This window comes from Drosophila miranda, chromosome 2, assembly GCF_003369915.1.
Source record: "Drosophila miranda strain MSH22 chromosome 2, D.miranda_PacBio2.1, whole genome shotgun sequence".
NCBI lineage: Eukaryota > Metazoa > Arthropoda > Insecta > Diptera > Drosophilidae > Drosophila > Drosophila miranda.
This window is the reverse complement of record NC_046675.1, coordinates 7,007,534-7,032,935: the sequence shown is the minus strand read 5'-3', so window position 1 is coordinate 7,032,935 and position 25,402 is coordinate 7,007,534. Positions and strand designations below refer to the sequence as shown.

Below are 25,402 nucleotides of genomic sequence, written 5' to 3'. Positions count from 1 at the left end.
TATTTGCAGCTTCGACTTGTCTTGCCCTCTCTTTGGCATTGTTTTTGCATTTGTTTGCTGCCTTTTTTTTTTGTCAAGTTATTCACCCATTAAACGCCATTTAACTAATAACACTGTTTGGTGGCAGCCTGCCGCAGCTCGTGGCGCGTCAATCATCCCGTGGAGTCCGTGCACATCCTTTCCATCAATGTCATAATAAATAACACCCGCAGCGCCTTTCAGCGCGGCGAAGAGACCCTAAATTATGGGCAATTGTTGGAAAATATTGGCTCAAAAGGTGGCCACTGGCCCGATTATGGGGCGACATTAAAACTAAAACTAATTTCAATAATTAGTTGGCTGTAATCGAAGCCAGAGAGACTCGGGACGGCACACGACAAAACTGGAGTATTTTGCCCCAACAAATGGCCACTTTGGCCGCCCGACAACAGCCACATGAATGGCAAATTGGCAACACCAACACCAACACCAACACCAGGCAATGGCTACAAATTTGCTGTAATACAACAACAATTACATTAAAACGCGACCATAAACGTGCAGACCCGGGTCCAAGTCCAAGTCCAAGTCTGGCTTAGACCGCAAAATAAAGTTTGAGGCCGACTGCGGCTGGGGCGCTACCAAAGCCATTCCACACTTTGTAAAATCAACAAAAAGCCGGCCCAGAAGACGCCGAAGAAACATGGCAATAGAGAGGCAAAGAGAGAGATAGATAGAGAGATGGTTAGATACTCGTACAGGATGCAGAGGCAAAGAAGAATAAAGATGGCCAAAGAGAGAGAGAGAGAGAGAGAGACAAAGAGAGGTTGCAGCGTGCAATTTGCAGCCTAGAAAAATAATTGCATGTGGAAGTTGCAGGGTGTGGAGAGAGGACGGTGGGGGGGGGGGGGGGGGACAGACTTGCGTCTCATTCATGACGACCACGACGACGCTGCAAGTGCAAGTGCAGCTGTAACATTAACATGCAACCAGACGGGGCACTGCCACTGCTGCTGCTGCCGAGATGCAGATGCATTCAACGTCATTGTTTTTGCAGGCAGGCAGCCAGGCAGCAGGTGAATTGCACGATTTTCAATGCAAAAGTCAAGAGCGCCAACGGAAAAAAGTCGTTAGCCAAGTTTTCTGCCTAGGCCCAGGCCATGTAACTATTTAGCCAGCTTTTGTTGTGGCAAAGAACTCCTAGTGCACTGAGAGAAAGGCGATCGTTAGGGGAGTTGTCCTCTGTCGATCTTTAGGGCTCTTTTGCCTCAGTGTAGGCCTGGGCTTCCTTGTGGCAGAACCAGCTCTGCCTGGACCCCAGACCCGAGGCCCGAGACAGCTGTTTCCGTTTGTTAAATGTTTGCAAATGATTGGCAAGAGATTGCCACCGCAGACATTGATGTTTGTAAATTTGTTTTGGCATTAAATGTGTCTTGTGTCTTGTGTCGTCCTGTGCCCCAGCCCCAGTGACGATAAAATGTGATAAGATAATGGAAATGGAATGAGTTCAGGGATAGATCATCCGCCATATAGCGCCAGGCGCCCCACCACCCCACCCCTTCTTTGGTTTCTGCTTTTCAGCAGTTTTTTTTGTCGTTTTTTCCGCTCGCTTACGCTGTTTCTCTTTTGGTTAATAAACGTATTTAATGTTCGCACATTTGTCACGACTCTTGTATCTTCAGTTACTGTTTACTACACTTTTTATGTGTCTCCTCGTGTGTTATCTTTTGGAGTGTCCCCTCTATCTAATCCCCGAAAACAGCTGCCAATCGAAATTTGATCAACGCGGCTTGGGATATTCGCCATTTCGTTCAGGTAACCACAAAGGCCCCCCCGCCGCCCCCCAAAAAAAACACAAATAAATGGAAAAAGAAAAGCAAATACGAATCACAAAGAACCTGAGTCACAGGCTGATGAAAAACGATACAAAGCGAATATATGAAATACTCGTAATTTCAAAATCGAATTGATTTCTGCTGGCCGCCGACGCTATCAGCATTCCGACTATTTTGTGGCAGGAAAAAAAAAACTATATAAAAACTATATATATACTGTATAAAAATGGCGATAATTTTGGACCTTGATAGAAGAATTCTTTATATAATGAGAAGAGCATTTCCACACTCGTTTCGTTTTTCGTTTTGTGGCGACAAAATATAAATTTTGTCAGCAACGAAATAAAATCAATTTCGTATGCCTCTGCCTCTCTCGCTCACTCTTGATAAGAAAAGCGCAAAATGTTTCCGCTTTTTTTTTTGTTGTTGTTTTTGTGTTTGCGCGATTGCATGACATGCCATATATATACATATATACATATTTTTTTGTTCAATCATTTCTTGCTGAAATTTTTTTGTGTGAGATTTCGCCACGTATCTGAGGCCTGGCGTTTTTGGGTCAGAATCAGCGAACGTCAGTCAGGGACTGGCTGATAAGAAGTGTGTGGATTCCGAATCTAATCGAGAGCTATCTGCCAGAGAAATTGTGGAGAAACGTACAGGTTTTATGGCTTCCGCTTTAGGAGGCCCCAAAGATTGGCAGTCACTGAATGAATGAAGCCCAAGTATCTGTAAAATTATCAGCAAAAGTATCTGCAAAAGAAGTATCTCCCAAAGTGTCTAGGGAAGTACACTCCACAGTTGCTTGAACTTCTGTCCTTAAGTATTGCTCAATGTAATTGTCGTTGCGGCGATCGCAGCCTTCCGCTGCCCCTTCGCCCACCCTTTGTGTATCTTTTGTTTACATATTTCGCTTTCGTAGGACAATGTCAATGAGGCACAAGCATGAATATCTTACGGTTCATGAACAGCAACCGATAAGCGATAAGGTCTATGGAAAGTGATCATTGAGTGGGTATTAAGAGGGAAGCCTTTGATATAAGCTTCTTTTCTTATAACTAAATAATTCCAAAATAAAGTTTGATTTATTTGGTAATCAGTTCTGGGTGGAGGGGGGAGATACGTACATATTTCATAGCTGCTGATGTGCATAGCATCACATAGATTCTGTCTTGAATTACGGTTTGCCCAACAGCCAAATGGATGCTGCCACAGCCTCTACGGCGCTGCCGCTCCGCCCCCCAGTTGCTGTTATTCTCCTGTTCTCCTCCTTCCTGTTGCACATATATATTCGGGGGTGTTTTTTTTTTTTCGGTGTATATAAATTCTTTCCGTTTTTTTTGTGTGGATGCGGCGGCACACAAAAGGCAAAAGTGCAGGCAAAATTTTGCTCTTGTTGTTGTTAATCTTTTTGTTGGTGATTTTTTTTATGTATGTGGAGCACAAAGTAAATAATATGCAGCGCTTTTTATTTATTTTTTTTATTTCATGTCCAATTTACAGACAGCGCCAATTGTTGGTGTTGCACTTTGTGTTGTTGTTGTTGTAGATTTTTTGACAGCTGCCCCGCTGCTGTTGTTGCAATATTAATTAATTTAATTTTGCGCCCTCTTTGATATGTTTTATTTTATTTGCAACTTTTGCCTTTTTTTTTGTTGTTGTTGTTTTTCCTCTCTTGTGTTTTAAAAATAATTCAAAAGTAATGTGGCTACTTTTCTAATTATTTTTAAGTTCTTAATATTTTGTTTATTTGTTTTTTTGTTGTTGATGGGATTGCACTTTTTGTTTTGTTTTGTATATTGTATTTAATTCAACATAAATTTACTAACAAAAATGTTGTTGTTGCTGCTGCTGTTGTTGTTGTTTTTTATCTAAAAGGTGAAAAGGGTGGGGGGGGGGGGGGGGAAACGTTGTTGAAACCCGATCTTCCATTCATGACAGATACACCAATGAATGGCTTGGTGAAATCTATAAGATAGTTCTCGTATCTGTCGGAATATTTGAGCTATTTGCGGAATGCTGGAAGTTCGTGCGTGATTTAACGCTGATTAATGGGATTTTGTTCGATAAGATTTCGGGTTTTTTGATTTTTTATTGGATTTTACACGAACGACGCGCCGTGTTGCAGAAAAAATGAACTGTGCAGATGGCCAAAATGAAATTAGCAACCCCAACCCCACACTTTCAGGGCGGCTGGAGCCACCCCCCCTGCCCTGAACAAGAGTTGGGCTTAAACAAAAAACTTTATGCCAGCGAAAAATGCGAATAAAAAATGTATATAAAATATATATAGAAAAATCGCATGGCCAAAAAAAAAAAACACCATTGTAAATAGTAATTTAAGTTTTGGGGAGGGGGGAAAAATCCAACCCGAAACGGAAGGTGAGAGCCAAGGAAATAAGAAAAATCAAATGGCTGCAGACCATCCCCCCCTGCCCCTGCCCCTGCTGCACTCTGGTCATCTGCTGAGGGTATGGGGGGTACTTCTGCTTTCGGTTGGGGGTATTCCAATTGATGCTGCGCTGCTGCAGCGCTGCTACGGAATTTTTTTCGGCTATTTAATTTGCCATTTTTGCTTTTTTTGTTTTTTGGATGGTTTCCTTCTACTGTGTGTGTGTGTGTGTGTGTTTTTTTTTCGTTTTATGTTCTCTCTTAGTTTTTGTTCATTATGCTGTGTGCCCGAAGCCCCGACGGCAAAACTGGAGACCGAGAGACCGAGAGACCGAGAGACCTGGCCATTGTCATGGTGGACGGTCTTTCGCAGGGTTGGGCGTTGTGGGTGGGGGGGTGGCGCCTGACGAAAATTGAAACTGACAAAAATTTGTTACATTTGCCTGCTGCACAGGAAAAGTTGGCAGCCCCAAACCCCCCAAACCCCCCCAAACCCTACCCACCACCCACCCACCACCGAAAAAATGCACACTTTATTACTGCTACTTCTTCTCCATCTCCATCTTCATCTGTTTCTGCTTCTGCTTCTACTCTCTCTGTTTCTCTCCCTTTATTCCAACTGATGCTTTGTTTGTTTTGTTTTACTGTTGCTTCTGCTGCTTCAGGAGCTTCAGTTTTGGGCTACAGTTCATTTTGTCTGCTGCTGGCTTTGTGGCACTCCTTTCATTCCCGAGGAGTTTCCATTGCTTTAATCTTTTTTCCAGAATTATTCAGATATTTTTCAATGCTTTTTGATGGGTAAATGAATGGTTTTTGGATGGTATTCAGTGCAGCTAATGGCAGGGAAATATGTAGTCAATATTTTTGGAGTTTTGGTTTTGTTTTTAATTGGGTTTTTTAAGTTTATTTGAGGTGTGTTTTGTTTTGGGTTTATAATTAATTTTAAAGGTTTTGACACTTTTTTTTTTTTGATATTTTAGGAATAGTAGAAAGAACCGATCACATTTATTTAATTAAATTAATTCCATTATAATTTTTTATTATGTTTTTAAAACTTCTTTGGAATATATTTTCATTTATTCATTTCATATTTAAATTCTATATAAACTTGTATTCGTGGCTAAAGTTCTTGTAACATTTTTTATTTTATTTGTTAAATATTTTTCAACACTTTGTGGGTTTTTGTTGTTTTTATTATTATTTTTTCTTTCGTTTTGCTTTTTGGTCTTCACCGGTGTTGGGGGTACACCGGGACACACACACACACACAGCCACACACACAAGCAGGCATCAGTCAAACAGTCAGTCAATCAGTCAATCAATCAGTCTGTATGGAAGGCAACACGCACTTGAGCCGGGCAATGCAACTATTCAACCAAAAGACCGAAATAAAAATGCATTCTATAAAAATTTTGCGAGTGCGCGAAAAAAACTTTTCCGCATTTTGCATGACAGCAGCGACGTCGACGGCGACGTCAACGTGGCTGTTGGCGGTGGCGTCAACGTCAGCGTCGCCACACTCTCGCCACACACACGCACAGACACACGCACACAAAGAGAAATAAGCGTAAATGAGACAAGCGGCGATTGCCATGATATTATTGTTGTTTTTTGTCCGAAAAAAAACAGTCAAACAAATGAGCGGGATTGATGAGTGGGTGGGCGTAGGAAGGGGGGAGGCTGGTGCGTGGGAAGGGGTGTCTCCAGTGTGCGTATGTGCCTCAAAGGGAGTGTGTCCAGGCCAAAAAATCGTTGAGGACGAGTGACCCAAGCAAGGCGTGTGATCATATGGCTTTTCCACAGAAATTTTGTTGGTCGAGGCATGGCAGGGCCCAAAGGCTCTATATTTCACATGCTGATGCTGATTAGTGTGACCAACGCTGCGATGGCCCAAAAATTAGCAACACTCGCGCGGCGTATACGCAATTCACAGACACACTAAAACATATCATTCTTCCGTTTTATTTTGTTCTCAAAAACAGCGCTTTTGAAAGTTTTCACCACTTGATTTTTGGTTCTTCTGAGCTCGAAGAGTATTCTCTTCAAATATGTAGATTTTTTAGAATATTTTGTTTTAATTGGTTTTGTTTTTTTTATTTTTAATCACTTTTTGTTGGGTTATGGTTAACTGTTTTCCTGTAATAACTGTTAGCTATTCGCTTTATCAATGCCAAATATGTTTCGGGGTGTGCAAAACGATTTTCGTGTGGCCTGATGGCCTGCGTGTAAATGGGCAATGCGCTTAGTGCTTTACGATTGATATACGCGATCGGGCGGACGCTACACCTCGGAACGACTCGGGCCGCGTCCGAAAATGCGTTCCGTTGCATATCGGATGCGTTGTGTTTATGCGACTGCCGCAGCCGACTGCAAAATTATATCACAACAACACACGAAGACACACGGAGCCACGGCGCTGGCGTTGGCGCTGGCGTCGACGCTGCCGCCGCACGTTCAAAAATTGCATACAAGCGCATTCGGACTCGACAAAAGCAAAAAAAAAAGCTGCCAGCAACAACTACAACAAAGCTAGAATACTGAGAGAGCTGGGCCAGAATGAGAGGCAGAGACAGAGACAGAGAGCGAGAGAGATAGTGAGTGAGAATGAGAGCTGGAGGGGAGGCTCTGAGTGAGAACAAATTCGTACTGCATGGAGAGCAGGCATTTTGAGTCGTTTGAGCAAAGCGCATACGCGAAAACTTTAGGAGTAATGGGGTAAGACCAGGAACAGGCCTGAGCCTGGGCTAGAGAGCGAGCGGGGTAAATTATAGTCTGCGACTCAGGTAGACTTAGAGAGAGACAGAGAGAGAGAGACTCCGCTAGAGGCTAGAGGAGGGGTTAAGGTTAAGGAACAGCCAGAGCTAGAGAGACTGCACCAGAACCGCAGAGCGAGCCTGGGCCCGAGAGAGCAAGCTAGAGCTTGAGAGCGCCAGCCAGAGGGAGAGCAGAGCAAGTGCAGCAGCAGCAGCAGGGCAATGCAATTGCAGCGATGCCAGCGCGCGTTGATAAAAAAGCGAACAGCCGACTGCGCGCTCAGCTGCCAAAATAGCCGGCGTCGCTTCGGTTTTGGCTTCGGCTTCGGCATCGGTTGCGGTTCGGGCTTTGTCGACCCCGCACGCCACCTCCTGCGCTCTAGCGAAGCTTTTGACATTGTTGACAATTGTCCTAAGAAATGTGGCTTACAATTAACACACACAAAAAAGTCACTCAAATTATTTGCTCTGCCACTCACACACACACACACACACACACAGCTATGTTGTTGCCTAGAACAAAGCCAACACAAAGTCATATCATATGTAGACACAAACACATGGAAATAATCATCTCGCAAATTTATTCACCACATTTTTTTGTGCCACTCACGCACACTGCCAAAGAAGTGCATTGCTGCTGCTGCTGCTGCGCTGCTGCCGCCGTCGACGTCGCAGTCACAGCAATTAGCTGCATTTTATTTTTTTTTGTGTTTTGTTCTGAGAGGGGGGTGTGGGGTTGAGTAGGGTTAGGGGTGACTAGCTTGAGGGAGCTGTCTCTCTCTTCTACTCGGAAATTAATGTTTCCAAGAGAATTTATTATTTGATAAGCCTTAAAACGGGAAACTATATAAAATATTTATTTTAATTGCTTCCACTGCTTTTTCCCAAAGTAGGGATTTCCCCTAATTATGCCAAATAATGATTACATGAAACTATAAGCATATTAATCTGCATACTGCGCTCTGGTAGGAGTGGGGGGAGTCCAAAAAACTCACTCGGCGACTCATTAATCCACCAAATGAGCTTGAGAAATTGCATTTCCTGCTCATTAACGAGGGCCCTCTCTTTGTGGTGGATTCGATTTCCCCACGCAGGGCGAACGCTCACATTTAAACTCAAGAACACTGCACGCTCCGCTCTGCGATGCACTCACTCAATCTTCCCCTCGCATAGCCACTCACAGCCCTCTCTCACTCGGTAACAGCATGTAAATGAGTTTTAATGTTTGTCTTCTTCTTTTTCTGGTTTTTTGCTAGTGTTTTTTTTTTGTGTGTTTTGCATTTGCTTTGATTATTTTTCGTATGAACTTTGATTGGTCTTTGTTTCCAACTATCTTCCTCTCCCTCTCCATCTCCATGTCTCGCTCTCTCTCTTGCTCTTGCTCTTGCTTCTCCTTCTCTGCGACTCCCTCAATATCTGTTTCTTTACCTGCCTAAATGCGCAGTTAGATTGTCCAAAATGGTGGAACGTGTCATTTGCAGTCTTTACTCAAAGATGACTAATGCCGAATGTAAGATAAAGCCTGATTCCGCATTTTAGATCAAAAGGGAACTGTGCAACTATGGAACTGCCTGCTAAATCTTTACACACTTTTCATTTCATTCGGGTTACGGTTACTACAGCAATTGTCGTGTAGTTGTAAGGCGGCGCCAACGACCTGACTGACGCACGTTCAAGGTATTATCTCATAAAGTGCACAACTCACACACACACACACATGTGTAGTGTCTCTGGAGAGCAGCACCACATACGAATATTCTACAATAGCCCTTGCTCAAAAAAAGAAAAACGAAAAACAGCAACAACGGCAGAGCGCGCAACAGTTGCACAGTCATGTGTATTGCGAATGCTGCAACTGTAAGCGCAATGACTTCAAAACCCCCTCATAAACCTAAACCCCCTCCGCAGCACCTTCCCCATCGATCATTGATTTATCATTAATAAATGTAATAAAATTACACAAAAATCTATACGATACGATGTGTATGAAAATTGCAGTATACGATAAGAGTTCCGAGATACATATACTGGTACAAAAGAAGACCTACATATGCGTACACTGAGAGAAATGAACAAGTTACACAAAGGAGAGGCGAGGCACATACTGGTTTATTGCAAAGTCTGCGTTTTGGACGAATATTGATTGGGTATTAGCCCAGTTTAAGGAATTATTAAAGTATCCTTTTTGGAGAGGCATATTTTCTACTTCTAAATGGAAAAACATCTGTTTTTTCACAAGAGAACGAACCCCTAATCTGTTCCATCTTATAGAACCTGAACTATTCTTTTAATCAGGTAGAAATCTGTTGAATTCCGAAACCCCTTAGATCCCATTCCCCATAACTATTCCTAATCATTATTTTCCCCCAGTGCCTGCCTGCCTGTGCGTTTATTCAGATGGTGGATGGAACACGGCTTTGATCGAGGTCTGCTTATCGTTTGGCCTTTTGTTTACACTTCAGACAGCGACACATCCGAGCCAGAGACAACACATTTTTTGTTGCCACACACAACTGCCATTGGGACACACACAGGCGATTCTTTATATTTACAACATCTTCAATTTAATCAATTTTTTCTTTTTTTTTTGTCGTTACAATACGCCTTTATATAGCATCATAAAATATATATATATGCATTTAGTATATATTTTTGCAATAAGTATTTCCAGTTTTGTTGATAATACTCTTTAATCAATTTGAGGCGATTTCGTTGTTGTTTTCCTTAGCACGTTGTATTTATGGGCGGGCAATCTCTATACACATAGTACGTGGCGGATGGTCTGTATTGTTGTATATATGGGGTATATATAGAAATGCATTGCGTTTTTTCTTAGATTTTGCTAATTATTGCATTCGATTGGGCGGGCAATGCAATGCCGCAGATGATTCAGCTCCCTAAGGGGGAGTGGTTTTTTTGTGTGGCAAGAAGCAGGAAATTTCTATAAATTTTTATTCCAGTCTCTATTTCTTCCAGAGACTTTTTCTATATTTTTTTAGAATTATTAAAGAATAAGGCTAGGTTTTATTTTTTTAGTGATTCATAGGCCTGTAATTTTAGTGCTCAGAGTGCCACATTTAAAGACCTCTTATCATGCCACTTCAGCACAGAAATGTGCATCGGGGAGTGGGGGCAAACTTGATGCAACTAAACCCATAATTCCGTCCCAAATGAGTCACCCTTTTGCAGATAATTCCCAAAGGAAGCTATAAATACATTAAAAATTAAGTTTCAAAGTACTGGCATATATCTAGACTTTAGAGCTACAGCCGATGACCGTTGAACCATTTAGCCGATTGCGACATATCACGTATACGCATCGTAGTTCCACTTTTTGCTGTCGCTGCTGTATTCTTGACGGTTTTTCTCTCGCTTCCGCATTAAATGTCGCGCAACAAGTTGTTGCCGTTTCGCCATAGATGTGCCCCCTCCTCTTGCCGCTCCAGTGCTCTTTACCCGTTTACCCGTTTACCGTTGCCAACGCCATTTTGGTCAAAATCTCAAGGCGAACTTGTCGCCCCAGTCTCGAGTGTGTCTCACTTCACTCCCCGTCCATTCATTCTTTAAGCTTGTTTATGCTTGTAATTTCGTTACGTTTGATTAGTGGCCGGCAAATGGCATTTGACTTGCAGCATTTTGATTGCATTTTGCAAAGAAAAACAAATCTAACTGGATATTTTTTCTAACCTTGAGAGCGGTTAGAAATTGTGCACTTGGCGGCTGTGGCTGGCCTGTCAATAGAATTTGTATATATATTCTGACAATTTATGGCACACGATTTTCACATTAGAGTCGGCCAGAACATCGAACGAAGTTTAATTAAATGTGCAGCAAAAAAAAAAAAGAGGGAATATATATTATATAGAGGGGGGGTTCCCAAAGGAAGGGAAGCATCGATCCAAAACCTACGGCTGGCTATTAAAATTCATGCCATTGAGCCAAAGTCTAATGCATTTTCAATGTATTTTTACAAAGCAATGTGCGGAATATTTATCGATTAGATGTCGTCTCCGCAGCTCGCTCTCTCTCTCTGTCTCTCTGTGTCTCCTCTTCCCGTGTATATATGTGTGTGTGGGGCAGACAAAGACGCAGCAGATAAAACGGAAGTACAGTTTGTAGTGTCCGCACAAAAGCAATTGCCACCAAGGAGCTCCAGCAGCTTCAAGGAGTTGAAAGCGCCACAAGTGCAAAAAAAACCACAGAAAAATCTAAGGTTGTGCCTTTCGGCCAAGAGTTCTATGGCTTTTGGAGGGAGCTGGAACCGATCATATTCTCTCCTTTATGCCCCAATATTCCAACCATTTGTTAGGGTATTCAAAACTCGAATTGCTGCCCCTTTCATCCCTCGAAGAAAAATGCTTTTCGTCTGGCAGTTGTCATATTTTTTTTCGGCCATTCCTTCTTTTCGCTTCCGTTTTAAGGCTAGTGGCAAAAACAAAGGAAAACCAAAGTAAAATCATTTTCATGTTGCCGGGGTGGGGGGCGTTTTTCGTTTGGGTGTGGCCCCTGGCTGCAATCATTGAGGCAGCAGATTTCTTTGGCTAATTTCTAGATGCTGTTACCAGGGGTTACCTGTGTGCGGGGTGCGGCTGCCATATGGTAAGGATCAAGTCCTCTTTCCTCTGATTCTCTGACTTTTCCGACAAACAACAAGTGTCGACTGTTGACAACTGTTGCGCCAGAGGTGTGGCCGGGGAAAACAACATCCTCGTGCTCTCCCACTCCCCTCACACACACACACGCACACACATGTGCTTTTGGTGGAAAAGCAGCTTCGTCGAAAATCGCCGAAAGTGACGCGACCAGCCCCCTCCCACCCACTCCTTTTTCGCGCTGCCGGCGGCTGCGTCGCGTTGGTGTTGTTAGAACGTGTGAAGTGCTGCCACCGTCTGTCCATCCGTCCATCCGTCCATCCCTCCGTCTTTCTTTGCATACTTTTGTGCGTTTGCCGATGCTGCTGCTGCTGTGGCTGCCACTTGTTGTACGGCTGTGTGTGTGTGTGTGTGTGTGACTTATGCAACAAGTGCGCTACTTTGCTGCTGTTGTTGTGCAACGATGTTGCAAAGTCAAACATAAACGTCTGGCACGTCGCGGCATGTTTTGGGTCTCGCTTTTTTCTGGCTGCTCCTTTTCGGCTGCTTTTGTTGCAGACATATGTTTTGTGTCGGGCTGGGAGTCGAGTCGGTTGTAAGTACACAACATGCCCCAGACTGTGGCATCTCAAAAGTTGGGCTTCCCGTGGCTGGGGCAAGTGTTTCTCTTGCCACACAATCTGTCAACGAGCCGGCTCTTGAAAGTTTTCATCGCCCATTTTCCACTTTTGGTTTCATATTTGTTTTGACTTTTCCCTTTTCGGGTTCTTTAATAGTTTCGGCCAAGTCGTTGGGCAAATTGCCACCCAAATGGCTTTTGCACTTTCCAAGTTTTCATGCAAAACTTTACACAGATTCAATAGATTTGCATATATGCATAAAGGGTGCAAACAGCATTCCTTGAGAAATTGTTCTGCAGGTGCTTCGCGAAAGAGTGTTTTCTCAATTTCTTACTAATTAAATTATGTGCCTTTGTGGCAATTAAATAAAAAGTCTATATAGTGGCTTAGACCCTGTAGACTGGATCTGGATTAGACTAAAGTATTCGTACACCCAGAGAAAAAAAATATCTCAAGTTTTTACACTTAGAAATTTATATCACACAGTATCCCTTTTATTTTTAAATTTTTATTAAATAAATTTAAAAATATTTACTTAAAAAATTTAATAAAATAAACACTCTATAAAGTGGTTTAGACCCTATTTAAAGGGCTTAACGGGATTGTACAAAATCTGGATTATACTTAAGTATTCGTCCACCCAGGGAAAAAATATCTCACCTTTCAATAGACATTAAATCCCTTCTACTGTTTAATTTTTATTAAATAAATTTAAAAATATTTAATTACAGAATTAAAGATTAAAGATATTTCTGTTTTCTGATGTATCGAAAATAGTTCAAAACATATATTATTAGAAAAACAAATTAAATGAAATGAAATACAAAAATTTCTGATTTTCCTATTAATATTTTATAATCAGAAATAAATGCATATTTAATTTTATTTAATTCTTCGTAATTTTTCCTGTGACTGCTGTATGATTTGCTCTACCAGTAACAGCAAAAAGCACAATTGTCTCTGTGATAATATTTTATAATCAAATACAAATTACATAATAAATGAAGAATACAAAATAACACCAAGAGAAAAACAACCAGAAGTTTAAAATTTTACACTTTGATCCAAAATTTGTATCACCTTTCGACACTAGATCGCTTTTATTTTAAATTTTGTATTGTGTAAATTTAAAAATAATTTAAGTCAAATCTTAAAAATTTTTAAGTACAGAAATGAACATAGTTTTCTGATTTTATTATTATTGTATAATACAAATCACAAATAAATTTTTTTATAATTTGCTTATGAAAAATTATTTTTTATACGATCTCAGTTGAAAAATGTATACTAAGGTTCAACAAGGGTGAAAATGGAAATGAAAGAGTTTTTCATGAAAACATTTGATCTAAGTATATTTAATTTTTAAATTAAATATATTTCATACAAATTTATTATGTATTTATATTTGCTGGCATCACTGAAAGATGCCTTTAAGAGGACGCCCCAGGAACTGCTGACTTACGCCAAAATTTAGTTTTTATTTTTATTTTTTTTTTCAACCCATTTTAAGAGTAGTCTTAATAATTACAGTACATAATGTTATTGTATATTTTTATTTGTGTTAATTGTTTCAATTAATAATATACGACTTAATAAAAAAATATATAAAAAAAAATTAAATTAAATTTTTTGATATTAAGAATAAAAACTAAAGAACATTTTTAATAAATTTATGTTAAAAGCCGAATACTTTATTTAAAGATGGGAGGGGTGTTTTTTTTTTTAAGTTCACTTGAAAATGCAATACACTTCTTTTTGAGCGTTTTTAAATTTAAAAAATTAAACAAATTGTTTTAGAAATCATAAGGATTAAGGTCTTGAAATGTACTCTCCTAATTCTCAAATTGTCTGTCTTTTTCTTGTGGCATCCTTGACTTCTGCACTCTTTATAAAGTCTAAAGCCCAATTCGGTTGCCAAATTTTCCCGAATATTCATATTTCCCCTCATTCCAGGGACTTTTATCAAGACACTCACCTCAGAGCTTTTGCTGGCATTGCCTTCTGCTTCAATCAGTCAATTCAATTAGGAATTTACACGGCCACAGGCGACATATGCCACAGTTGTTATCTCTCGAACTAGCTGCCCCTCTGCCTCTGCCACTGCCACAGCCTCTGTCTCTATCATGTAAAGACGTTCGCACTGTCTGTGTCTTTTGTGTATGCAAATGGTTGTGAGATCAGTTTAATTAAATGCCTACACATAAATTATCTTGTGGCACTCAAAGACAATGTTTTTTAATTAAATTTTCACCACCACAGAGGGAGGAAAAGCACACACTAGCACACATAGTGAGAGACTCTCAAAAGCACACAACACACTTTTGTCAAACACTTTTCCGCCCCTGCGGCGGAAACGGAAACGCGACGCGGTGCAACAGTTGGCGCCAATTGTTGCTTCAATCAACACTCGAATCTGAATGGATGCCACACAGAGAGTCGCTTTGCCGGCGATTCAACGTGAAATTTGAGGCGCCCTGCCACTTGGGGTATCCCCTGCGCCTTGAGGTGCCTTCTGTGGAGCCTCTCTTCCCCTTCCAAGGATCTATGGCTTAGCAGGCCCCTTCTTCTGGGTTGCCCTTTTGTTGGGGTCCTTTCTTTATAAAGGTCACCCCGTTAAGAGTTCTTCTTTTTGGGAGATTCCCTCGAATTATTGCCGAAATATCGCTGTCGTCCTGCTGGTGGCTGCTGCCAAACTCACTTGTTGCACAATGCCAAACGAATGCCGACGCCAATATCGTGCACCCTTGTGCCACACAGCGCACAGCAATAGTTGTGCAGTCGCTGTCGCTGCCGCAGTCACAGTCGGCGTTGCAGCCAGCTCTGCGCTGCGCTTCCCCACGCTGCCCAACTACTACAACAACAAAATTCGACAAAAATGTGTGATACACCCACCAAACTATGGCCAGGGCCCAAAAGCGGCAGCAGGCCAGGGGAAGGAGCCGGGAGGAGCCGTAGCCAGCCAACCGAGTGCAGCCAAATGTTGTGCTGCAAGAACTCAAACACTGGAGGAGACACCCGAACCCAGGCTTCCCAGTCCCCCAGCTCCCCAGTCCCCAGTCCCATTTCCCAGCCAAATGCTATTCAAACACACACACACACACACACAGGGGGGGGGCTGCCACCACCTTGCAACAACAACTACCGAAAGAGCACAGGACGCCAAAGTGGGCGGTGGTGGGTGGTCGGGGGTGGCAGCAACGACGTCAACGAAGCGACGAAACTTTTTTCGAGCACACGAAACTTTTTCAGCACGAAAATCAAATGCAGCAAAAAAGCAGAAGCAGCAGCAGTGGCAGTGGCAGCAACAGCAGTGGCAGTGGCAGCAACAGCAGTGGCAGTGGCAGTGGCAGCGGCAGCAGAGAGCAGGAGCCGAGAGCAGCGCAGCCGAAACTCAAACTGAGACTCAGACTCAGAGACGGTTCTATGCTGCAACACAGCCCAAAGCCACCCACCACCCCCGTGCAACCCACTCGCTATGCAACACGCTCCACGTGCCACCCAACCATGCCACGGCCCTGGCAGCGTTGACTGTTTTTCACCATTTCTTTTTTTTTTCTCCCTTTTTTTTATATTTTTGCCATTTTGTTTTTGTGTGTTTTGCTGTTTTGCCTTCGCCTTCTCCACACACACACACACACACACACAAGCAAACACACACACAAGCAAACACACACACTGATATAATGTGAAATTTTTTCCCGTAGTGCATTTTGCCCAATGTCCTTAGCGCCATATTGGCGCGCTTTGGCTGGTGGCTCCTCCTTGCACTGCCACTGCCACCCCCAAACACCCCTCCCCCCACCCTCCCAAACCCCCTTCGCATTAACTTTGTGCTTTTTCGTGCTTCCGCTTCATTTTTCTTCTGGCAAGAACAAAAAAAAAACAACAAAAAAATCGCCCTGGCGTCTTGGACGCTGAGGAAGTGCAGGACATTGTCCCGTCGATACCTGGTGCCGCCTCCTCCCCCCCACCGTCGCGTGAATTTCCAATCAAACCCCAAACCCCAAGGTCCACCTCGAGAGCTTCCTGACTTCCTGGCCAGCAGCCCCGGACCCCGGCAAAAAAAAAAATCAAAGAAAAGAAAGGAGAGGAAAAGGAGAAAGGCTAGGATGAAAGGAAACGGGCCAAAAGGCAACCAACCAAAAAATCTATTTTCCAATTTCTGTGCACCCAGGAACCAGAAAACCCCGAACGAAAGTCGGAAAGGAACTGCACCAAACTGTAGCTCTGTCTCTGTCTGGCCTGGGTGCTCCCTCTCTCTCGCTCTCACTCTCTGGCAGTATGTCTCTGTCTCACCCACTTGTGGCGCTTTCACCCACCCACACACACACACACACACACATACAAAGAATTTGGCTGCCCCACACGAAGGACGATGACGGCACCAAGCGATTCCTTCGGCGCTCTCAGCGTCATCGTTGGCCCACCAAAGGAGGAGCAGGGAGAAGGAGGAGGAGCAGGAGGAGGAGGACCTGGAGCTGGAGCTGGAGCAGCTGCAGCTGTGGAAGCGGAGAAAACTCGTAAAAATGTAACCTAAAAACCGCCAGAAAAAATTCTACGTTATATGGCCACCCAATCCACCCACCCTTCCACCCAACTCCCTGGCCCCGAACCAGGAAGGAAAGCGAGGAAAAAAAAATAATAAAAGGGAAGGAAAATAGTAGTCGTAGTCGTAGTCGTAGTAGTTCTCTCGGCTGGAAAGTAGGTGGAGTGCTTATTGCGTGGGAAAGGGATTGGGTTTGCCATGGGGGCGGTGGGGGTGGCATTTGTCGTCCTCAGCTTGTTGCATCCTTCTGGCTGGCTTGTGGGCGCATAAAAATGTCTTCTTGCAGCCAAAGAAGTCGAACCCTTGAGGAGGAGGAGGAGGTAGTGGAGGAGTAGCGTAGAGAACGCCGACAGCGGCGCCTGCAACGCTTTTCTCTCGTTCTTTTTGTTCTGGTAATCGAAAGATGCGTTTGGCAAAGTGGGTGGCCCGGTGGGGTCTGGTGGTGGGGGGATAGTTTCGTGAGTGGGGGGCATGCCTTTGGAGAGTGGGTTGGCTAAAGTACAGGCGATACATAGAGAGAGAGAGAGACAGCGAGAGAGAGAGACAGGGAGAGAGAGTGTGGGAATGGCCCACAATATTACCCAACACCTGCTGCTTCTTGGCACACACACACACACACATTCAAGCACTTTCCCTCTCTCTTTCTCTGGCTAATGTCTCCCTCTCTCTCTCTCTCTTTCTTTTCTTTGTTAGAAAAAATTGCTCTGCGTGTGTGTTGGTGTGTGTGTGTGTGTGTTTAAGTAAATCCTGTTGCTTTCGGCTCATTCCATCTCTTTTCTTCTCCTATATATTCGAGACTCTCTCACTCCTTTTTTTTCTCTATTTATTTAATTCGTTTTTTTTCCCCCCCTGTAAATAAGGAAAAAGTTTGGCTTTTTAATATGTTTACACCCCCTCTACCCAAGGGGGCTGGGGAGGGGGCTGTGGAGGTGGCGCCACGGCTGTCCATGCAACAAGTTAAAGCTCTGTGGAGGCAAAAGTTTCCGCACAAGAAAGACATGAACGGGCACAAATACTTGTTGAAGGCTGTATGCCAGAGGATTTTATTAGTGAAAATTAAGGAAAAATATCCGACAGGCAAGGAAGGAAAAATAATCTTAAAATGAGACAGAAATCCCCTGAAGCTGGTCTAGAAACAGATCTTAAAGGTGGGTATGGAATATTACCTTTATGCTTTATCCTTTCCCGATTGAAAGTGATCAAAGTCCTTGTAAATTCTGTACACTTTAAGGCCTTTTTGGGTCTGGAGATATATTTTACATAATATTTCTATAGAGAAGCCTTCAAAAATAGCTCCGATCTGTGCCCGTCTTTGCCTTTTCTTTGATGAAAATTTAATATTAAATAGCAATCCCCTCCATAAATCCTTTAAAATCCCCCCCAATCGGATCCTTAGAGGTGCCTTCAACCACAAAAAAAAGGGCTGTCGTCCACAGCCACAATCCCAACGACATCTTATATAATTTGGTTAGTGTAATCCCCATTCACTCCGCTGGGTATGCCACCTGAATCCACAAGTGGTGGGGGGAGGGGTCCACCATTACAATCAAATGAGACTCCACCACTGATTCACTGATTGAGCCATTTCCAGCACCCGGAGAACAACAGGCAGTTGTGGAGGCAACAGGCAACAGGCCACAGAGCCGTGCAACAGGCAACAGGCAAGATTCGCCATCAACACTATCCCCGCCGAAGCCCGGCAGGACCCTGGCTCTGGTGCCGGTAACACCTCCACCCAAACCCCAATTCCAGGGCCAACCAGCGACTGCCTGGCGTCGTCCTCGTCCTCGTCCTCGTCGTCGTCGTCGTCGTCGTCGTCTTTGTCTGCTTCTTCGACTTCGATCAACCAAAAACACGACAGCGAGCGAGAGAGAGAGAAAGAGCCATATGGCAGGGGTGTGGCGGAGGGGGGCGGGCGGAAAAAAATCAAATGAAAAGCAGGAAAAACAGAAAAGAAATGCAGGAAAATTCGTTCGTTTGGGCCACGGCGACGAAAATCGGCCACAAAAACAGGCAACATCAGACGAGGACATGGAACGAGGACGATGGCTAAAACGCTTGCTCCTCGTTGGCTCCTCGGTTTCGGGTTCGGGTTTCGGAGCGTTCGGTTCGGTTGTTATTGCCACACTGCTGCCGCCACCGTCGCTGCCACTGCCACTGCCACAGTCACTGCCTCGACTGCTGCTCCTTCCTGTCTTTTCGGCTTTCGGCAACGGAGGCGGCAAAACGCATTCGGCACTCATCGTCTGCAATTTTTATATTGTGCAATATATTTCGTAGGGATACACTAACCCTCTAAAGTCTCCCATCCCCTTCGTGTGTGTGTGTGTGTGTGTGTGTGTGTGCGTGTGCTTAAGTGTGCTTCGTTATCTCCAGCAGAGCACTTCGTTTTGGGAACACACACACACACCAGCACACCAGCACACAGCGAAAGCGACCCGACCTCCTGCCACTGCAGTTGGCCAGAACTAACCCGAAACCCATACCCATACCCTCCAAAAAGGGGGCGGGGGGCGAGAAACCCCCCAACCGCCGAACCAACCAAAGCTGGAGCCAGAGCAGCCCAAAAGCCAGACACCGTGCTGGATATACTCAGTGCCCTGCACTCGCCTTCAGAAGGGTATGCTGGTACTGGCATAGACCCGAATAAATGTTTAAGATATCTGTACACTGAGAAAAATGCACCCATATTTGAGTAAGATATTTGGTTTTAGAATAAAAATAGAAAGATATTAAATGGAATTCACTTTTTTGGCAGCATTAAAAATATTAAAAAAAACCTTCTTGATAAATATAAAACACTTAACAATTATTTTTAATTCATATACAAAAATATTTTATTTAAAAATTAAAATACTTAATTTTCCTACGTAATATTTATATTTCATTTCGATCAAATATTTTCATATTAAAGGTTGAATTAATTATAGGACTTTTTTTTCAGAATTTTCAACGTTTTTATTTTATTTATTTTGGATAAGAAATATATTTCGATGAATATTTTTATTTAAATAGTAAAAATTTAGTTCAGGACATTTTTTTTTTAGAGTTTTTAATACTTCAATTTTATTTATTTTAGATCAAAAAATATATTTTGATCAAATATTTTCATATTATTTATGGTTTTTTTTAAATTTGGAATATTTTTATTTCATTTATTTTAGATAAAAAATATATTTCGATCAATATTTTCATATAAATGGTTAAATTTAAGTTAAGACATTTTTTTTAGAAATTTTAATATTTTTATTTAATTTACTTTAGATAAAAAATATATTTCGATGAATATATTTTTTAATGAAATGGTTAAATTTAAGTTAGAAGTTTTTTTTTAGTATTTGGAATAATTTTATTTTATTTATATTAGATATTTAACATATGGTTAAATTTAAGATATTTTTATTTATTATTTTTATTTTATATATTTTTTTTTTTATTTAAGATTTTTTTAGAATTTTTAATATTTTTATTTGTTTTATTTCAGATACAGATATTGCGATCAAATATTTTCATTTAAATGGTTAAATTTAGGTTAAAACATTTTTTTCGAGTGTTGAAGATTTATTTTTTATTTATTTTAGTTAAGAAATATATTTTGATCAAATGTTTGTATTATTTATTTATTTTTTTTAGATAGATTTATTAAATATTACAATTCCAGCGATTTTATATCTGAGCTTTTCTGTATTAAATTATTATCCCCCGTTTAAGCCCAAATATCCCCAAGGAAACAGAGTATTCTTCCCAAGAAAATGCAGTTTTCAATCAGTGCCATTAAAGGGTATTTTTTAGTCCAATACACATCGAGGCTTGTGGTTTTTTGTTGTTGTATTTTTGCTTGGTTCTTTCCCATTTTGCAGCTTCGTGCAACGACGAGAACGACGACGATGACGCCGCCTGCACCCACCTCAAACTCGAGAGCCAACAAAAATTGTCACTGGAAAAATGTGCTAAGGGTTTTTGGGGTGGACGGGGGCGGGCGGGCTAGAGAGCCATTGGAAAGAAGAGGACGCTGTCTCAGTGTGTGTGTGCGAGAATGTCAACTAGAAACAAGGACGATAAGCATTATGGAGCGCATTGAGGAAGTAATTGAGTGCACGAGACAGGGACGCAGGGCAAGGACGTGTTGGCTGTGTGGGTGGGTGGGTGGCTGGGTGGCAGGGCTTGGATGAAAGGCGGACAAAAAAAATATGTACACATATACAGAGGGGCGTTTATATATTTATATAGGTTTGTGTGTGTGTGTGTGTGGGTGTGGGTGTGTGTGGGTGTGCATATAGATACGACATTCCGCCCACCCCACTTTATAGCAACAAAAGGCATTTAACATTTTAATGCTCCCCAGGATCCAAGGGTTGGGGCTTTGCGCTTGGGGTTTGGGTTTGGGAAGGTAGCAACGTGCTAAACGTGCTCAAAAACCGAAATGAGTGTTTTTCAGGCAAAAGGATAAGGCCCAGCCAGGACCCCGAACAGGGCGAGAGAGAGAGAGAGAGAGAGTAACTAAAACGCAGTAGTACCTAAAAGCGGAAAAAATATGCAATTTATGTTAATTTTTTTGTGTCCTTTGGACAGAGTTTTACGTTTTTTTTTTCGCAGCGTAAAACATATGGCCAGGACTCGATGTTGATTAGGTCCTGGATAAAGTCAATTTCCCTCCAGAGGCACTTCATTTGCCATTTACACGGACAAATCCCATTTGCGGCCCTAATACTCAAGGAAGGACGAAGGCCCGGGTGGGAGAAGGATGAGAAAATAGAGACGCTAGAGCATATAAAAATTGTGGCTGGCTGGGCACAAAAATTATTGAGCTTAAGGGGGTTTTCGACGAATTTTAATTGGTTCGAAGGGGGGGGGGCCTTTAAGGATTTTTGTACTCACCCACAATGTGCAGCATATCCTTGGACCACTTGGAGAGCTCCCGCTTGATGAGACGCCGCTCCTGCAGGCATCTGGCGAACGAGCAGTCCGCCATTTTGCCGCCACTAGCTTCGAAAGCACAACTGTACCTGCAACAAGAACTCAATGGAATTAGACGAAAAAAAAGCAAACAAATTTCCCCCCCCCCCCCAATGGAATTGGAAATGAGTGTTAATTTATTAAATCTATAATGCGCCATATAAAATTTCATTTATTGTTGTTTTTTGTAGTTTTGGTTGTTGTTGTTGTTGCATTTTCGAGCGCTTGCAAAAAGCAACAAAAAATAAATGATTAAACGAGTTTTGTTTCAAGGTTATCGCGAAAACACACACACACACACACACACACGCACACAAACACACAGATACACATAGACAAAAACCTGTTGCACTTTATATTTTTAGTAGTTTTTGTTTTTGTTGCTGTTTTTGTTGTTTATTATTTCATATGTTGAAATTTTTTTTTTTTTCTTGATTTTGTTTCTGCGGCTATCGTTTTTTATTTTTGTTGTTGTTGCAGTTGCATTCCTGCTTAAAGTAGTTCTAGTTGTTGTTTTTGTTGTATTTTGTGGTTTTTTGTTTTTGTTATTTTTTTTTTGTTGTAGCTGTAGCTGTGGGGCTTTTACTATTCGGGCAGCTACCAGTTTTTGATATTTCCTAGTTCCAACCGAACAGTGCGTGACAAAAGTGTAGATTCAGGTTATCGTAACAGATAAACGACAGTTCTAGAGGCCATCGCTTGTGCGAAATTCGATTTAATTTTCCATAAAAATATCGATTAAATATAATACAGAAAACAATCGCTAACTCGCCCTTTTTTCAACGTGATAATGTTCAAATTTATTAAAAAAAAGTCTATCAATAAGTATTTTCGATTATTTTTGTCATTAATTATATGCCTTTGCTACAAAATTCTTCGAAATGTGCCTATCGATAAGATTTCGATTAATTTTGCCATATATAAAAAGCAATCATTTGAATCTTTGATCGATTCGACTATTTTTGCCATTCAAGCACTAGTATCTATTGCTTTCTTTATAAACTTTAAACTTTATAAACCAAAACCTTCTTGTATTCAGTATTCGAGTTCAATAGAAAATTGATTAAATTTTCGATGAAAATATCGATTAAACATAATACAGAAATCAATGGATAAATGGCCAATTATTCAACGTGATATTTAATATTCAAAAACTATTCAACATATGTCCATCGATAACACTTTTTGATTAATAGTGCCATTCGTTCTATCAATTTCTTGAAAACTTCTACCTCCGAAACCTTCTTGCATTCAGTATTCGATTTCAATAGAAGTTCGATTTAATTTTCGCTAAACAATCGATAAGTGGCCCATTTTAAATCGTAATAATATTCAAAAAGTGTCTATCGATTATTATTTTCGATTATTTATGCCATTCGTCTGTGTTATTCAAGCACCAGTGTCTATAGATTTCTTGACAACTTCTAGCCCCGAAAAGTTATTTTATTCAGTATTCGATTTCAATAGAAAATCGATTTAATTTTCGATGAAAATATCGATTAAATGTAATACAGAAAAGAATCGATAGGTGGCACATTTTATAACATAATAATATTCAAAAAATATCTATCTATAATTATTTTCGATTGTTTTTTCCCTTTGCTTAAATCCATTCGATTATTTCTGCCACTGAAGCACCAGTATCTATCGTCCGCTTGACCACATCTGCCCCCGAAACACACTCTAAAAAAATAATATTCACCAGGAAATAGTTGCCATATTCAGAGGGAGATCAGAGTGCACTCTCCAATCATGTGAGGCACTGTACTGGCCCGCTCTTGCCTACCAGACAACAATATTTCCAGCTACTTAAGCTGTCTATTACATTAATTTATTCAAATGCCGTTGTCGCTGCGTTGTCGCTGTGTTGTCGTTTTGCATTAAATTAGTTTTGTTTTTGATTATTAAAAAGTCATCAATTCCGAAACGTGTTTAGGTTTTCAGAACTGCATTCGGCAACCAATTGAATTGCAATAGAATCTGTTTTAATGGAATCCAATTTTATATGTTTTTTTTTTCGGGTAAAACCCTCTCCCCGGCCGGAGGGGGCTTTCATTCAATGTTTTTCCAACCTATAATTGGTTGTTGAGAGAGAGATGATTAATGATTGTTTGGCTGGGGCCTATAATTGTACTCTCGTTCTCGTTTTTCATTTGCATTTCCTTTTACTCTTTCTCTTTCATACGCGATTTCACTGCCTCCCCCCCGCTGACTACGCTGGATATTTGCCTACTCCGAAAACCCAAGAACCGGCTAGACCAGCCCAATACAAACCCCGCCCCCTGCCCCTGCCCATGCCTCGTATTGCTGGAAATTACAAAGAACAGCGCAAAAGTCAGTGGAAAATGTAATTGAGATTCTAATATCAGATAGCAGATAGTCTATCGGAGGCCGAGGCTGGGGCTGCCACTTGTCGGACCGAAGGTAAAAACTGGTAGCCCAAAGAGAGTTTCCAAAGATGTTTACGCTGATGAAAAATTACTCCAGCTGCCACTGCCACAGCCACAGGCCACACGGCCGCACGGCCGCAGAGCTGGCGTGCAGTAGCCCGCTTTGTGGGCGTGTCAACGAAGCACGAGGCAGGGCAGAAGCTGGCTGCCAACCGATGATGGACGTTGATTATGATGGACGTTGCCGGCCTACCAAGAAGTACAGAACCAGAAGCTGCCAGCCATGAGTAGAGCAATTTGCCAGCACAAAAATCAAACACGACGATGGCCACAAGGAGATTGAGCGATTTCTAGGGCCCAGCCCCAAAACGCCCCTACTTTTTTTTGGTATTATTTTAAGTAATTTTTCTAATTAAAATTAAATCAAACCGACCCCTGGAAAGACTCTCTGTGGCTTCCTGCCTTGACAAACAGTTTTTCTTTATAATAAATGCCACAAGTATCTACACGAGTATTTGTATCTCATTGCATTGCACGGAGAGGCATTCGATTTCATAAATAAAACAAAATATCAAGGCCGCCCTCTCGTACGTTAGATATCCATCCATCCATATATATGTATGTACTATATAGAAAATCGCACAAAAACTGCCAGCAATTGATTGGCCAAAGGTAGAGCTAGAGCAAAACGAGTCAATATCTTTGGAAACGGATTGGATTCGGATTGGATTGGATTGGATAATGTGTGTGTTCTCTCTCTCTCTCTGTCTGTGTCTCTCTGTGGGCACAAAGTGCATTTCGGCTAACCAGTTTCCAGTTTTTGCTTAGACTTTGGGCCAAATTTGAAGCCAATGTTAGGGCCTTGAAATCGTTCGGATCGTTTCGCGCTTTTTTGTTATTCTAAACACTCAATTTGCATGGCAATTCCTAGTCAAACCATTCATATTCATATTCATATTCAATCACTTGATTCATTTGCTTATTCATTTACAAAAGGCGGAAATAGACGCTTTCGACTCGCCCCCAAAGTGTTCTCATAATTTCATTAATTAATTGTTTTTTGCTCGCTTACTTTCTAGCAAATTAGTTTATGGATTAATCCGCTACGAGTGCGATCGACCTTCGGTTGTCTCCGTGCTTGGTAAATTGTGCGCCTAAGTCGTTCGAATATGTTAATTTTTTGGTTTGCAATTTGTATAAATGAAATATGTGGAAATGGGGTTTGCAATTTAGAAGCAGGAAGTCAGGGGGTTATTGATTTGATTGGAGGGACCAGGGGAGTGGGATTTTTTTAAGGGAATTCAACAAAAATTCCAACAATTTCTGTGGCACATTTC

The 25,402-nt window shown here is 41.7% G+C and overlaps 1 protein-coding gene and 1 long non-coding RNA gene across 4 annotated transcripts in view; both read right to left on the bottom strand.

Moving 5' to 3' along the window:
• The window catches only part of LOC108155985 (mushroom body large-type Kenyon cell-specific protein 1), a 51,969-nt gene extending 30,244 nt beyond the window's left edge, over window positions 1-21,725 (bottom strand). Inside the window, exon 1 of one of the 2 annotated variants that reach the window (XM_017287176.2) lies at window positions 21,598-21,725. In XM_017287176.2, coding sequence (XP_017142665.2) covers window positions 21,598-21,691 — 94 coding nt within the window. In that variant the 5' untranslated portion in view covers window positions 21,692-21,725. Of the gene's footprint in view, window positions 1-2,941; window positions 3,416-21,597 lie in introns of those variants that run through there. The other variant, XM_017287177.2, reaches the window with a different exon arrangement.
• Window positions 3,479-9,036, bottom strand: LOC117186975. 2 transcript variants are annotated; one of them, XR_004471790.1, is made up of 2 exons: window positions 5,555-9,036; window positions 3,479-3,685 (listed from the first exon to the last, which is right to left on the bottom strand). It is a non-coding gene; the product is annotated as an uncharacterized LOC117186975 (long non-coding RNA). The 2 variants fall into 2 exon arrangements; XR_004471791.1 differs by having other exon boundaries at window positions 6,313-9,022.
• Window positions 21,726-25,402: the final 3,677 nt, after the last annotated feature.